General features: G+C 43.1%; 2 protein-coding genes across 4 annotated transcripts; one reads left to right on the top strand and one right to left on the bottom strand.

The window, feature by feature from the left end:
* The first annotated feature begins 105 nt into the window (after window positions 1-105).
* Window positions 106-4,216, top strand: c16h17orf75 (chromosome 16 C17orf75 homolog). The gene is made up of 10 exons (XM_086133877.1): window positions 106-443; window positions 636-710; window positions 1,392-1,517; window positions 1,607-1,739; window positions 1,812-1,868; window positions 1,959-2,078; window positions 2,208-2,272; window positions 2,352-2,491; window positions 2,560-2,663; window positions 2,735-4,216. The coding sequence occupies exons 1-10, from the start codon at window positions 301-303 to the stop codon at window positions 2,942-2,944; spliced, it is 1,173 nt and encodes a 390-aa protein (XP_085990003.1). The 5' UTR covers window positions 106-300; the 3' UTR covers window positions 2,945-4,216.
* Window positions 4,217-6,507: 2,291 nt separating this feature from the next.
* rhot1a (ras homolog family member T1a) lies at window positions 6,508-16,402 on the bottom strand. 3 transcript variants are annotated; one of them, XM_086133328.1, is made up of 20 exons: window positions 16,041-16,402; window positions 15,609-15,667; window positions 15,443-15,524; window positions 14,923-14,966; window positions 14,767-14,820; window positions 14,567-14,619; window positions 14,092-14,200; window positions 13,867-13,968; window positions 13,651-13,749; window positions 13,413-13,521; window positions 13,203-13,323; window positions 13,009-13,093; window positions 12,694-12,839; window positions 12,514-12,614; window positions 12,141-12,271; window positions 11,720-11,803; window positions 11,064-11,186; window positions 10,655-10,857; window positions 7,806-7,919; window positions 6,508-7,442 (listed from the first exon to the last, which is right to left on the bottom strand). In XM_086133328.1, exons 1-20 carry the CDS (start codon window positions 16,075-16,077, stop codon window positions 7,325-7,327), a joined length of 1,974 nt encoding a protein of 657 aa, XP_085989454.1. In that variant the 5' UTR covers window positions 16,078-16,402; the 3' UTR covers window positions 6,508-7,324. The 3 variants fall into 3 exon arrangements, with proteins under 3 accessions (XP_085989454.1, XP_085989455.1, XP_085989456.1); XM_086133329.1 differs by having other exon boundaries at window positions 7,806-7,916; XM_086133330.1 differs by lacking the exon at window positions 7,806-7,919.
* Between the last annotated feature and the right edge of the window lie 240 nt (window positions 16,403-16,642).

The following is a 16,642-nucleotide window of genomic DNA, read 5'->3' as shown; positions in this document are numbered from 1 at the left end:
ATATACAATATAATTTCGACGAATTGAGTCGCTAAATTACAGTGTTATAAGTAGGAACCTATGATATTCGATACAATTTGTTGCGGTCGGACTCATTTGAGGACGCACATGTTATACGCATACAGAATAGCAAGCTTTACTTGCACCTTCCATAATAATTTGCAATAGGGCTGCATCATATATCTCATTTTTCTTCCATAAAAGACCACAGCGGTCTAACCAGGCGTCAACGATACTTAAAAACCACTGGCTAACGCTTGCGTAGCCGGCTGCTAGCTTTCTCGGTGCATCGTCCCGACCATGTTTACATCCCAGACGTCGTCATTCCAAGATTCCATTGACGTGGAGGAGAAAGATGACTTCGAAAGCGAGGAAATTGCTGCGTACGGCCAAAAGACTCAGCTGAACTGCTATTATGCCATTTATCTATACGAAGGCACGAGGTAACTTATTTTTGTATTTTGTCGCGATAAGAATTGTGTATTCTTATAAAATTTCCCTTGTATCTATCTATGTAATCTACTAGGTGTTTTAAGTGACATTTTTACTTGACATTGTATTCCTCCCTTATCTGCAAGCACCACGTGTGCAATGATACAGTAAGCAGGTAATGATGGAAGTGCGTATTGTCATAGATCGGAGGCCACTGAGGAAAATGTGGCTTGGAACCAGAGACGCGCAGATTCCACAACCAGTCAGGAGGACTTTAGGTAACCCAGGAGCTGTTGCGCCCCGCGCCGGCCGCCGCCTTCTCGCTTTCGTCTCTCACTTTTGGTGCACATCCGCAGGCTGCCATGGGAAGCAACATTGCATCTGTTTTTCATTGCATTTTCACTTCCTCAGTGATCATCGCCTTCCGGCGTCGCCTAATCAATCACCTGCAAGATGTGATGTTTGCTATGAAAACAAATGATTTCCATGGACAACCACAAGGGTTGGGCAACTTAGGGAATATGGGCCAGTCCAATTTTACTCCAAAAAAGAATAGACTCTCTTCTTTTCCTAGAAAAAGTTTCTTTCTCGCTTTTTCTGTTCTTTAGTAATCGGCAACATGAAATGGTGTCACTGAACCACCGGTTTCTGCCCCCCCCCCCAAAAAATGCTTTTTGTGAAAAGAAGCTAACTACTAATATATATATATATATATATATATATATATATATATATACAGTATATTTGCTTTTCTGACATCACTGATTAACAAAATAATAAAAATAAAGAAATCAAAAGGTTACCCACCCTTGATGCAGGTCATAATTTAAATGCTGTATTCCACTGCGTGTGTGTTTGTGTAGCTTTCTCCATCTGCTTCCCGTTCAGTGGCTTCCCGGGTTCTTCATGGCCCATGGGTGCGAGTAGCCGTACTGACCACTGTGCCTTCCGCCCTCCAGCTTGACTTTGATTGACAGCAGCCTACCCGCAGAGGCGGAACCCGAGCTTCGCACGTACATCTCCAGGAGGCTGAGCAAAGGAGCCCTGCTGGGAGGCATGGGCAACATCGCCACTGTGGAGCTCAGGTGATGCTAAGAAGAATTCAATATTTAATACTGTGTACTTTGTTAACATGCCCTCTGCTGTTTTTTTTTTTTTCTGTCTCTCTTTGCAGCCTTCCAGAGCATGCAGTGGGCTGCTACTGTTGCCTCCTGGAGCAAGAACGATCTCCAGAGCAACCTGATGCCGACGGTAACGGACACGTCATCTGCTTCTTGGGAGGCTCAGAAAAAGGACTCAACTTATATCCTTTTTTTTTTCTTGTTGGGCATGTCACATCCACACTCATTCTGCTGTGGTCCTTGACTGAGTGCACATATAGGCTAGAACTTGATAAGTACGTTCAAGGCTTGCGCAGCAGTCTGCAAACGCCCGAGGTACGGAAAGAGCTCAAACTCATTTGAGCGATTCTTCCATCGTCATATATGACGATGAATCGACTCGATTTTTGCATATGTGCGCGACAGCTGCAAAACCTGGAGACGGAGCTGCGTCCCTATCTGAGCCGCTGGTACGAAGAGTCTGTCATGCACATTCACCGCGTGGTGCAACTGGTGCAGAGCAACATCAGCTTCCTGCTGCATGCCGTGAGTGTTACGCTTCATCTGCCAATGTGCGCATCCGTGAGTGGGGGTGTCGGCTGTCTTGATAAGTTGCAATATCACCACCCTTCACTAGATGGCAGTAGTTGTGCTTACACTGGGCTCTTTCTCCAGGCTCTGAGTCACCATCACGTGGAGGTCGCCAATGCGGACGAAAGGACAAAGACGGACGTGTCCCGGTGAGAGAGATTTGGTTTTCCTCGGTGTTGGTGTTTGTAGTAACGTGTGTACTGATGGGAGTGCGCCGTGACCGCACAGGTTCATCAAAGCAGCCAGCTTGCAGGGCCTGTCGCAGCAAGACACCACGGCAGCCTCCCTCTGCAAGGCCATGTCGGAGGACGTGCACTCCCACCTGACAGTCGACTGCTCCGACACGCCGCCCACCTTCGCCAACACCGGTCAGTCATCCCGACGCATCAAGCGTATCAATGGTATTATACCGTCGTGTATATTTTGTGTTGCGCAGTCAGTAACCGCTTCTGTGAGGACTGGAGTCATGCGTTTTTGAACGCCGCAGAACGGGCCAACCCCTTCCTCCTCAGACAGATCCTGGAGAACTTCAAACTCAAGGTAGGAGAACACACACCAGTTATGTCTTCGGGACTCCCGCCTCGACGCTCTTGACTCTCCTGTCTTCACAGGCCATCCAGGACATGAACAGCCTGAAGCGCTTCGTGCGTCAGGCCGAGATGAGCCACTACGCTTTGTTTCGCTGCTGCCAGTTCCTGCAGGGCTGCGGCAATGGCGACGTGCTCCTGCAGAACGCCCGGTCCGAGCACAGCGACCTGCCCGAAGCCTGCCGCATCATTGCCGTCCTCGAGGAGTTCCTCAGTGAGCAGTCGCAGGCCTAAATGCCATTCTGACACTTGAGTACTTCCTTTTGTTGTTACCTTACTTTTTAAAAACATTTTGGGAGCAGGGGAAAATGAAGTTGTATCATATACAGTACACGGTATATATAATTGATATTTAATCCGCTTGTGATTGTGACATAAGAACGTGAATCTCAAAATATGGTTGTAAAGTAGGATGTGCATAATCTTGGAATTTTTTTTTTTACTGTCTAAGAAAACATTAACATAACTGACAAACATTCAAATACTAAAATCTATTTTTTAAAACTGAACTATATTTAATTCCGATGTGGACTAACTGATGCAGATGATTTAACACACGACTAATATACAGGGCGTCGCCCAGAATTTTACATTATAATGTAGTTGGGGGCGGCCTGGTAGTCCAGTGGTTAGCACGTCGGCTTCACAGTGCAGAGGTACCGGGTTCGATTCCAGCTCCGGCCTCCCTGTGTGGAGTTTGCATGTTCTCCCCGGGCTTGCGTGGGTTTTCTCCGGGTGCTCCGGTTTCCTCCCACATTCCAAAAACATGCATGTCAGGCTGATTGGACGCTCTATATTGTCCCTAGGTGTGAGTGTGGGCGTGGATGGTTGTTCGTCTCTGTGTGCCCTGCGATTGGCTGGCAACTGATTCAGGGTGTCCCCCGCCTACTGCCCGGAGATGGCTGGGATAGGCTCCAGCACCCCCCGCGACCCTAGTGAGGATCAAGCGGTTCGGAAAATGTAGTTGGATGACAAAACTGGCTCAGATAATCAGATTTTAACAAGAACTGTGGCTAAATTTAAAGAAGACAAATTTAGAAGAGTTCCAAGGTTTCATAATGTTGCTGTGACACGATTTTGTCAAAATCCCTCAACGATCAAGAATTGTTTAGCTGATTTAATATCCAGTGGAAACCACTTGGCTTTGCGTGTGTATTGGGGGGGTTAAAAAAAGCCACAGCTAAGCCTATTTTTAGTTTCTTTCCTGATGATGGCTTGATAGTGCTCAGATGTCTATATTTAAAATGTCACCCTGCTATTTAAACTTGCATGGAATTGCTGTTTTTCTTTTCTCAATGTCTTTTTTTGGGAAGGGAAAAAAAATCCAAGTAGTTACAGTTGAGCATATATAAAATAAACCAGTGAAAGCTTTTAGGATATTGCACTAGTTCAATTGTGGAAAAGTGATTATGTTGTACTGACTGTGAATCTAAACTATGAGATGTAAATTATGGATGGATGTGCAATAAACATGTCATGTAATCCACGAGACAACACAAACATCAATGAGTGTAAATGTGATTTATGAAATAGTTAAAAAACTCAAAAAGTTGTGGCAGATTGGAAGGGCAAACACTTGGCTGCTGAAATGGTGTAGTCATGGGTTAATCGACCAAATGAGAAGTAAAGCTCAGAATGAAAACAAATACATGTTAAAAACAGCAAGGAAATAGCTTTGAACGCACTAAATACAAAAATACATGAAAAATATATTTGTAGCATGTGAGAATTGACTGGTAGGCATTCACAAGTTGCATTTTACTCCTGCCTAAAAAAACGAAACAAAAACCATAAAGACAACCAAAAAAAAAAAGAGAGGATTGACACTTGATGATTAAATGCATACAAAACGCCTTACTATACATGGTCGTTTTTTTCGGCCAAAAACGCCTTACTATACATGGTCGTTTTTTTTCAGCAAAAAACGCCTTACTATACATGGTCGTTTTTTTCCGCTAAAAACGCCTTACTATACATGGTCGTTTTTTCGGCAAAAAACGCCTTACTAAACATGGTCGTTTTTTTCAGCAAAAAAAGCCTTACTATACATGGTCGTTTTTTTCGGCAAAAAACGCCTTACTATACATGGTCGTTTTTTTCGGCTAAAAACGCCTTACTATACATGGTCGTTTTTTTCGGCTAAAAACGCCTTACTTTACATTGTCGATTTTTTCAGCAAAAAACGCCTTACTATACATGGTCGCTTTTTTCGGCTCAAAAACGCCTTACTATATATACATGGTCGTTTTTTTCAGCAAAAACGCCTTACTATACATGGTCGTTTTTTTCGGCTAAAAACGCCTTACTTTACATTGTCGATTTTTTCAGCAAAAAACGCCTTACTATACATGGTCGTTTTTTTCGGCAAAAAACGCCTTACTAAACATGGTCGTTTTTTTCGGCTAAAATCACCTTACTATACATGGTCGTTTTTTTCGGCAAAAAACGCCTTCCTCTACATGGTCGTTTTTTCGGCTAAAAACGCCTTACTATACATGGTCGTTTTTTTCGGCTAAAAACGCCTTACTATGCATGGTCGTTTTTTTCGGCAAAAAACGCCTTACTTTACATGGTCGTTTTTTTCGGCAAAAAACGCCTTACTAAACATGGTCGTTTTTTTCGGCTAAAAACACCTTACTATACATGGTCGTTTTTTTCGGCTAAAAACACCTTACTATACATGGTCGTTTTTTTCGGCAAAAAACGCCTTCCTCTACATGGTCGTTTTTTCGGCTAAAAACGCCTTACTATGCATGGTCGTTTTTTTTGGGCTTAAAACGCCTTACTATACATGGTCGTTTTTTTCGGCAAAAAACGGCTTACTATATATACATGGTCGTTTTTTTCGGCTAAAAACGCCTTGCTTTAATGGTCGTTTTTTTCGGCTAAAAACGCCTTACTATACATGGTCGTTTTTTTTTTCGGCTAAAAACGCCTTACTATGCATGGTCGTTTCTTTCGGCAAAAAAACCCTTACTTTACATTGTCGTTTTTTTCAGCAAAAAACGCCTTACTATACATGGTCGTTTTTTTTCGGCAAAAAACGCCTTACTAAACATGGTCGTTTTTTTCGGCAAAAAACGCCTTCCTCTACATGGTCGTTTTTTCGGCTAAAAACGCCTTACTATCCATGGTCGTTTTTTTTGGGCTTAAAACGCCTTACTATACATAGTCGTTTTTTTCCAGGTACAAACGCCTTACTATACATGGTCGATTTTTTTCGGCAAAAAACGCCTTCCTCTACATGGTCGTTTTTTCGGCTAAAAACGCCTTACTATGCATGGTCGTTTTTTTTGGGCTTAAAACGCCTTACTATACATAGTCGTTTTTTTCCAGGTACAAACGCCTTACTATACATGGTCATTTTTTTCGGCTAAAAACGGCTTGCTTTAATACATGGTCGTTTTTTTCGGCAAAAAACGCCTTACTTTACATTGTCGTTTTTTTCAGCAAAAAACACCTTACTATACATGGTCGTTTTTTTCGGCTAAAAACGCCTTGCTATACATGGTCGTTTTTTTTTTCGTCAAAAAACGCCTTACTATACATGGTCGTTTTTTTGGTTAAACACGCCTCGCTATACATGGTCGTTTTTTTCGGCTAAAAATTTCGTCCAAAAACGCCTTACTTTACGTGGTCGTTTTTTTGGGCTAAAAACGCCTTACTATACATGGTCGGGGGGGGGGGGGGGGGTTCGGCTATGTTGTACTGATTGTGAATCTAAACTATGAGATGTAAATTATGGATGGATGTGCAATAAACATGTCATGTAATCCATGAGACAACACAAACATCAATGAGTGTAAATGTGATTTATTAGATAGTTAAAACCATTTCTTGGACTTGTTAAATTAGCCGCCCTTTGACCCATGAACTCAAAAAGTTGTGGCAGATTGTAAGGGCAAACACTTGGCTGCTGAAATGGTGTAGTCATGGGTTAATCGACCAAATGAGAAGTAAAGCTCAGGTTGAAAACAAATACACGTTAAAAACTGCAAGGAAATAGCTTTGAGCGCACTAAATACAAAAATACATGAAAAATATATTTGTAGCATGTGAACCACTCAACAAAAAAAAAGAAAACAGGTTGACGCGTTAATAAATTAAATCAAAAATGGCTGCATGACATCCATGAGTGAAGGTGAATTTTTGTTTGTTTTTTTTAGACACAACTAGATGAGGCAAAAAAAGAGGCCACCCTGGTCATTGCTAAAAAACCCTCAGAACTACATCCATAATATACTGCATATACTGTACACATCTATGAACACACTCGCGTCCCTTTGTGGCTGCCTCGACTTGACCTGAGGAGAAACTAAACACAAACACCGACACAGTGTCGGCGTTTGAGAATTGACTGGTAGGCATTCACAAGTTGCATTTTACTCCTGCCTAAAAAAACGAAACAAAAACCATAAAGACAACAAAAAAAACAAAGAGAGGATTGACACTTCATGATTAAATGCATACAAAATGGTTTCTTACGACGATGAATGAGGCTAAGGGGGGGGGCAGGATATCAAGCGGGCTGTAACCCGATTGATTGGTCAGTCTTTCAGGTGACGGACAGGACAGGAAAAAAGAATCACGGGCGTTGAGGATGCAAGCGTCTCATCACCGTTGTTTGAGAAGCGCTTTGTACATGGCGAAGCCCAGCACAGCGAACACGGTGGCCCCCACGCTGGCCCGCAGCCAGAACGTGGAGTTCTTCAGGTCTGCTTGCGCCATGTGCCTGGTGAAAACGGTACCGGGTGAGATGAGAAAGCCTTTATTTGAACCAAAGCATTTTCTAATCATTAATACAGTGACTTTTTGTGAGAGCCATCCTAGGAACCTTTCGAACACAACTCGGACAGAGCATTCAAGTCTCATTCATACACACACGGATTCAGTCTTGTGTGCTGAACACAGTCCACATTGCTGCAGAAAAACCTCCACAACATGCCTCCTAAAGACTCATTCAGCACTAGTCTCTGAAGCACGCACTACAAGGGCGTCTATAAGAGCTGCCATGACAGAACTGCAGCTGCTTCCACAACTACACAGGGGATGGAGTTTGACGATGCCAAAACACGGGATAGGACTACGTATGAACCTGTTGCGAACGACCCTGCGCAGTTGGGCCTTAATGCTGCGCAGCAACTCCATCTTGAGGAGGCAATAGGTGCACTTGTTGCAGGCGCACATGCAGCGGAGACGGGCGTGGCTGCTGGGCACAGAAGAATGCGTGTATGCGCATGCAAAACAGACAACACGCAGAGCACCTGGCGGTGACATTACAACAAAGGTGGGAAAGGTATGCGCCATTCGAGTCTATACATGTCGTTATTTTCGGCTAAAAACGCCTGACTATACATGGTCGTTTTTTTTTGGCTAAAAACGCCTTACTATACATGGTCGAGTTTTTTTTTTGGGCTAAAAACGCCTTACTATACATGGTCGTTATTTTCGGCCAAAAAACGCCTTACAATACATGGTCGTTATTTTCGGCCAAAAAACGCCTTACAATACATGGTCGTTTTTTTGGGGGGCTAAAAACGCCTTACTATACATGGTCGTTATATTCGGCCAAAAATGCCTTACAATAGATGGTTGTTATTTTCGGCCAAAAAACACCTTATAATACATGGTCGTTATTTTCGGCCAAAAACGCCTTACTATAAATGGTCGTTTTTTTGGGGGGCTAAAAACGCCTTACGATACATGGTCGTTTTTTTTTGGGCTAAAAACGCCTTACTATATACATGGTCGTTATTTTCGGCCAAAAACGCCTTACAATACATGGTCGTTATTTTCGGCCAAAAACGGCTTACTATACATGGTCGTTGTTTTCGGCTAAAAACGCCTTACTCTACATGGTCGTTTTTTTCGGCTAAAAACGCCTTACTCTACATGGTCGTTTTTTTCGGCTAAAAACGCCTTACTATACATGGTCGTTATTTTCGGCCAAAAACGCCTTACTATACATGGTCGTTATTTTCGGCCAAAAAACGCCTTACAATACATGGTCGTTATTTTCGGCTAAAAACGCCTTACTCTACATGGTCGTTTTCTTCGGCTAAAAACGCCTTACTCTACATGGTCGTTTTCTTCGGCTAAAAACGCCTTACTATACATGGTCGTTGTTTTCGGCTAAAAACGCCTTACTCTACATGGTCGTTATTTTCGGCCAAAAACGCCTTACTATACATGGTCGGGGGGGTTTTGGGGCTAAAAACGCCTTACTATACAGTACATGGTCGTTTTTTGAGGCTAAAAACGCCTTAGTATACATGGTCGTTATTTTGGGGGGCTAAAAACGCCTTACTATACATGGTCGTTATTTTCGGACAAAAACGCCTTACTATACATGGTCGTTATTTTCGGCCAAAAAACGCCTTACAATACATGGTTGTTATTTTCAGCCAAAAAACGCCTTACTATAAATGGTCGTTTTTTTGGGGGGCTAAAAACGCCTTACGATACATGGTCCTTTTTATTTTGGCTAAAAACGCCTTACAATACATGGTCGTTATTTTCGGCCAAAAAACGCCTTACAATACATGGTCGTTTTTTTCGGCTAAAAACGCCTTACTTATACATGGTCGTTGTTTTCGGCTAAAAACGCCTTACTCTACATGGTCGTTTCTTTCAGCTAAAAACGCCTTACTATACATGGTCGTTATTTTCGGCCAAAAACGCCTTACAATACATGGTCTGGGTTTTTTTGGGGCTAAAAACGCCTTACTATACAGTACATGGTCGTTTTTTGAGGCTAAAAACGCCTTACTATACATGGTCGTTATTTTCGGCCAAAAACGCCTTACTATACTGTACATGGTCGTTTTTTCGGCTAAAAACGCCTTACTACATGTTTTTTTTTCGGCTAAAAATGCCTCACTGTACATTGTCGTTTTTTTTCGGCAAAAAACGCCTTACAATACATGGTCGTTATTTTGGGCCAAAAACGCCTTACTATATATATACATGGTCGGGGGGTTTTTTGGGCTAAAAACGCCTCACTGTACATGGTTGTTTTTTTTGGGCTAAAAATGCCTTACCATACATGGTCGTTATTTTCGGCCAAAAAATGCCTTACAATACATGGTCGTTATTTTTGGCCAAAAACGCCTTACTATACATGGTCGGGGGGTTTTTCGGGCTAAAAACGCCTTACTATACAGTACATGGTCGTTTTTTGAGGCTAAAAACGCCTTACTATACATGGTCGTTATTTTCGGCCAAAAACGCCTTACTATACATGGTCGGTTTTTTATTTGGGCTAAAAACGCCATACTATATATACATGGTCGTTATTTTCGGGCCAAAAATGCCTTACTATATACTATATACATGGTCGGGGGTTTTTTTGGGCTAAAAACGCCTTTCTATACATGGTCGATTTTTTTCGGCTAAAAACGTCTTCCTGTACATGGGAAAGGTATGCGCCCTGTCGTACTTGTTGCATTCATGTTCATTTTGTGGGGTGGGGACAAAAAATGCCTGAACAGCAAACTCAATAGGGTCTGTGTTGGTTTTCTTAAGTAACAGTGAGTTAATCAGTAGCAAGATTGATTCGAGGTAAGTAAGCGCGTTAGTTGGCTGGACGGCGTTTGAAGCTCCGCTGAGCAAAGTGGTTTTTAATTGCCCCCAGAGTTCAGACAAAACCATTTCTGGAAAGCTAAAATGAGATTTTGAGGGCTTGGCCGCCTTAGCGCTGGTTAATTTATTCGAAAAAGCCAATCGGATCAGAGTGCTTTCAAGGAGTTAAGACACCCTTGTAAGATCCGCAAAGTCTATTGAAGACGTCAGGTCTGAGCTCTGACGCCTTTGAAACGCACTAAATTAACATCAATAAAAAGAACAAATGGTCTTCAAGTTGAACTCATCATTGAAGCATTTGAATGTGTCACGTAATATGATCAATGAAAAGTTGGGAGCGGTGGAAAAAGAGCTTATACTGACGGGTACATGGCCATGGTGGTGATCCTCGTGTAGAGGTCCTTGCTGGGGGCGTCAATGGTGTTGCACGTGAACGGCTGGGGCGGGTGGAGCTTGTGTTTGCGGCAAAACTCGTGCGGCGAAAGGCTGTATTGTTGCCGCACTTCGTGTAGGTCCGACTTGGCGGCAATCACCACGCACGGCGTCTTGCTGTCGATGAAGTATTGCTGCCGCACACGCACAAAAAAAAGAGTTTGGTGAAATTGCTTCCTGCTAAATCACGGCCAAGCTACGAGAGATTCAATAAAAAAATTTTAAGGTCTCCCTGGGTTGCAGAATTTCATCTATTTCGGGCAAGTGTGGAAGGACGAATTCAAACTAAAACAGGTCCACTTTCCAGGTGTTCTAAAAGTGCAAAACCGAGTGTATTTACCTTGAACATTTTGGCGCAGTATTCAAAAGAATGCGGATTGTTGACGTCATAGACCAGGCAGACCACATCACAAGCGAGGTCCGCCTCTGACATGAAGTCAAAATCTGGCATCATCTCATGGAGCTGGAAGGAGATTTTGTTTAAAAAAAAAAAAAATGGTCGTCTTCACTCTTGGGCCCTTTTGAAATTTACGATAATAAAGACACCTTTGTAGCAGAACATTGATAGCGTATTTTCATGACCATGAGAGAAGATTAGGACTTTGATGGATGTCAGGATGAGGATCGATAAAAAAACATTTTAAAAAATACCATGAGTATGTTGTTAAATAATTCAATAGAGTACAACCAAACTCAGTTTTGCTCTTGCTGCCTTTTTTAAAAACATAAGCTAGCGTGCATGCATGCAACAATATTTTTTAAGCTAGCGTACGTTTTACTACGCCTGCATCCAATCATACAATGCCTTTTGTGTGTGTCTGTGTGTTAAATCCAGAAATAGCACCATTCGAGACCTCCCTTCTGGTCATGAAAACACAGTCCATATAAAACAAAATTTTCAAACAGCTTCAACCATATTCCCACAGAAGGCCCACTCATGAAATTCACCCTTTTTCCCCCCTCGCTATTTATATTATTAGTTAAAAAATCACCTACCAGCAGGTACTTCTCTTGACCGTACACGTAAGTTGTGCTGATGGCGTACAGGGACTTGTGGTCTTCTCTAATCTGCCTCTGTCGCTATGGTGACCAAAAAAAAAACCAAGCCCATTAGAAACAATGACAGATGACTTGATCCCGAGCTGGTGGCCTTTAAGCCGCTTTAATTCATTTGTTCTGCTCCACGGAGTCATCTTCCCATTAATTGCAATGGACTGTTCTTGTCAACCAAACAAATAAAGCAATAATCACTGGTGTGGACCCTCGCTGTGAAGTTATGGATGCGTTGGGGGCGGCGGGGGTGGTATTTCTGCTTGGTATGACACGTAACCCGTTTCTCCCTTGCGATTTCAGTTGATCATCTAACCGACAACTGCGAGCGGATTGCAACCGCGCTGGCGCGTGCACACCAACTGACCTGAAGGTTCTTTCCCAGGAAGGCCTGCAAGAAGCCGCTCTTGCCGCTGGCTCGGGCGCCGAGGACGTTGCAGCGGAAGACGCTGCGCTGGGTCTGTTTCTTCTGCAGATCGATGCGTTTGTTGCGCGTCACTGACAACCAAGACGAGGAACAAGTCGGTGAGAATGCTTTTCATTTTGTCACATTCAAAAAAAAAAAAAATAAAAAAAAATAAATAAAATAAATCCAGCACACATTTTTTTGTCACATTCATCCAAAAAATAAAAGAAAATCAAATCTACCACACACAATTTTTTTCTGTCACATTCACAATAAATAAATAAATTTATAAATAAAAAGAGGTCCCAGCACATCATTTTTTTTGGATCGTTACCTGTGATAGCAGCTGCTTGGGACTCCTGCTCATAGATGATGGAGTATCCAAGGTAACCCAAGTACTCCAAACTCCGCTGGACATCCAGATATGTCGTTAACCTGCATGGCAATTGGACCCGAGGTTTTTTTTTTAGTTGTCTTTGGTCCAGTTACGCAAGTAAAGCATTTGTAAACTCACGTCCACTGGGAGAGGTATCCCTGGTATGTGATCCATCCCTGTTCATTAGTGCACACCGTGTGGTTGACGTCCGGACCCCACGGCATGTAGGGAAATACTTTGAACAGGTCCTTCACCTCCTCGGGCGACAGTGCGCAATCTCTGTCCTGAACGAACAAACACACGCCACCATGTCCGTCAACACGGCGGGCTCGTGCAAAGCCGAGCGCAGGTAGTCATTTGTGAGACGTTTGTGAAATAACGGCAGAATTGATTCAGTCTTGTCACAAAAGTCACACGTTACGGTTTGGCCACGCGGTCAATCTGAGCACTCACTTTGTCGTGTTTGTCAAAGACGCTCTGGAGAAAGAGGTAAGCATTGTGGTTTAGCTCTGTGGTGCAGTCAGGAGGGATCTTGACTCTGGAAGAGGGACAAAGATGAACCTCAATCACCCAAAAATGACCAAACAAACAAAAAAGACAAAAGCTGCCTCAAAGGAATTGCAAGTTTCATATTTTCCAGCACTTACACAGGGAACAGATATTCCTGAGTGAGATCCAGGTCGTCGTCGTAACCAAACCTCCTCAGCACAGTCCAGGTGGTCTCATGCCGGCCGCGCTGTATAAAGAGGGTGTGCAGGAACAAGAAGCCTAAAAGCGAAAGAAAAGAGGAGGTCAGCAAACGGAGCGATCGCAAATTTTGTCTGATCAGAATAGACGGGACGGGGACGATGTCTGACCTTTTAGTGTGAGACCGTTATCTTTGACGCCGTCGGCCATGTTTCTTCTGACGACATTTTTAACGTCTTCTAAGGCCTGGGACGCCAGTGGCGTGTTGAAACACGTTCGCTACAAAAATCAAAGGCTGATCACAATGATGGAGCAAATTCGGAACACGACGTGATGCCCATTTGGATCGAGGTCATGCACAGAATTGCAATATTTGATCAGAAATATGACATGATGATCAAATACTACCTGGAAGAAGTTGAGCTCGTTGTCATTCAAGATGCCGTCGTTGTCCAGGTCGGACACTTTAAAGATTCGAGTTAAAGCCTTAATACAAGAAGGCTTCAGCTGTCACGACACGTTAGATACGAAAACACGTTAGGCTCTCTGCGCTTGGCATGTCAAATTTGGGGAACAAAATATCAGCGTCGGGCAGTGTCCACAGTCGTCAGCCACAATTCTCACCTCCTTTTCTTCAGGGCAGTACAGTGGTCCCGTTGGGTGGAGAACGGCTTTTTGAGCATAGTAGAAGAGCTCTGAGATGTTCTTCAGATTTTTGGCAGAGCACTATGAAGAAACAAGAGCATAGATGGGGCTTAAGGACCTCCGTTGTACACCGAGGACCCCCCTTGTACTCAACATTTAAGTGAGAGGGTCTTCGTACGCGGCAGTCTGGTCACGTTATCTTACCTCGACACACGTCTCTATGTCCTGGTACTGATTCATGATAGGCAGGATGGTCTCCATGCTGCTGTGCTCCACCAGGTCAGACTTGTTGCCCACGAGGATCAGGGGTACCCTACCAAAGGAAGTACTACGTAAGCGCCAAAACGCGACCATCCTAAAACATAAAGGCCACTGGCCACAATTTAAAACATGAATGGCACTATGTAACTATAATGTATACATCATATAGCAGCATCAATTTGTCAGCAACAAAAAATAATTAAAAAGAAAAAGCACTTTTATTAGTCTGACATGCGAGAGTAGATAAAGATTTTCGTTAAAGTGTCTCCAATTTTAGGGGGTATAGAAAGCCCTTCCGTGCCATGAATACTGTGCAACCGAAAATGTTTTTGGGGGATGAAAATCTTTTGCACCATCAAATTTAACACTGTGCAATCGGCCCAAATGAAGTGACTGTCAGGATAAATACAACACACACCTGCTGTCTTTGTCTATTCGGTCATTGATGAGGGGAATCCAATGGCTTGTCACCTGGGAGAGGGACAGCACAACGTTGAACACTCACGACAAACAAATACACTCGCATGGCTCCCATCGGATACCTCATACAATGCAATTCCATTGTTGGAGACACACCCAGGCTAAATCAACAGCAGCCAGAGTAGGAATTTTGCTCACCTTTTCAATTGACTTCTTGTTGTTGACCGAGTACACTATGCAGATGACATTTGCCTGCAAGGGGGAATAGTCCAATATTAGCTTCTCATTTATGGAGGAAAAAAAACACTGACAATTATTGAAACATCAAAATAGGAGAATAGAAACTAAACCTACTTTAGATATTTCTTGATATAGTTGCTCCTCCGACTGCTCTGCCTCTGTAAGATGCAAACAAAAAAAAAAGTTAATAGTTGAATCAATGTTGTGATGACATATTTTGTGTTGAGAGGGAAGAAATGTCATATTTGACAATAAAGTTTATCCAATCCAATCTTGTAAAACTAGTGGTCCAAATACTGTAGATTGGCGGCAAGTCAGACAGAGAAACTTGAAAAATATTGCTTTGGTGCAAAACATGCTGGGGACATCCATCCTTCCATTTTCTGTACAGCTTAACCTCAATAAATAGAATGGCGGTCTATGCGAGCTAACTTTGGATTAGAGTCAGGGTACAACCTGAAATGCTTATCGCAGGGCACATAGAATCAAACAACCACTCACACTCACATTCACACATACAGAGTCAGCATGCGGAGAACATAAAAAGTCCACATAGGAAAGCCACAGCCTGAATTCAACACCCACCCGCAACTACAAAACTGTGAGGCAGATGTGCTCAGCACTCTTTCAGTACCTGAGTAGTCAACAATGTGTGTGGGGACCCTCTCTGGGGTGACGTCTGCCGGGATGGTGATCTCCTCAGCTCGCAGAGGAACCTGACACATTGAAAACAACCACTTCCGTCAACTGGCAACAAGGCAACCATTTATTGAATCAACGTTTGCATGGATAACCATCACCTCATCAGGAAACTCCTCGCTGACCAGAGACATGATCAGTGACGTCTTTCCCACCTTGGCTGTACAGATAAGAAACGCATCCATCAAAAACGGATGCACCGCACGCCTTTTACATGTCATTTATGATAAACATTGAAACTCAGCACTTTTCATTGAGCTGCCCAATTTATTTGCAAATCACAGTTCCTAAATATATTCTGAATGTTGTAGGACGGAAGTCTATCGCACATTTTACTGCAATATGAGTGATCCCCTGCAGTTTAATAGTGGAATGATCAGGAATAATGACTTTTATAGCTCTTTGTTTCATGTTGTCGTGTAACACACTGTGCTACTGCAGTACTAGCTAGCCACTAGCCTCTTCGCTAGCACACAGTATAAGCGGATAAAGCGCTTTGCAGCCGAGCCACATTGAAGACACTCGCTACTTACGTTCCCCAACAAGCAGTATCCTCACGTCCTTCCTCATGTTTAAACGAGCCTTTCTCCAGTATTAGGGGCACTCGATTGCTTCATGAAGTCCCCTCGTTGGCTGTCACTCCTTCGGTAGTTTGTCTTACGTCAGGCCCAGCGCCTGTCAAGCCGGGCGCCTTTGTAGGACAAAACGGACGGTCGCTTTTTGGTGTCGTTCTTCGAGCGCTACGTCACAGCAAGCACTTTTTTTCAAGCTTAATGCAAATGCATTTTAAAAAGTAGCCAACTGTTATGCGCCATGATTTTTTTTGAACGGAATTCACGTTTAAGGCGATTCTATAGCATTTCGCAGTTGGTTCAGGAGCACGCCTGACCTCCACTACCCGGCAACTACGGCGAGCCGTAAGGGGACAATCAGTTTAGGTATTATAAAACGTTGAATGCTGCCCTCAGGTGTAAGAGAGAAGAACTGCAGATGTTTCACAAAGCCTACGATCAAGTCACAGTATGCAATTTCGAGTCTTCAATTAAACCAAGTGTGCTAATCACTCCCCCACCATGCCGCCTAAAAAAAACATTTATTGAGATAAACCATATTTTCAAAAAGAATTTGAGGAAAC

Source organism: Hippocampus guttulatus, chromosome 16, assembly GCF_054856545.1.
Source record: "Hippocampus guttulatus isolate MCC_2025c chromosome 16, RoL_Hgut_1.0, whole genome shotgun sequence".
NCBI lineage: Eukaryota > Metazoa > Chordata > Actinopteri > Syngnathiformes > Syngnathidae > Hippocampus > Hippocampus guttulatus.
Note: the sequence above shows the minus strand (reverse complement) of the source record. Positions and strands in the feature narration are given on the sequence as shown.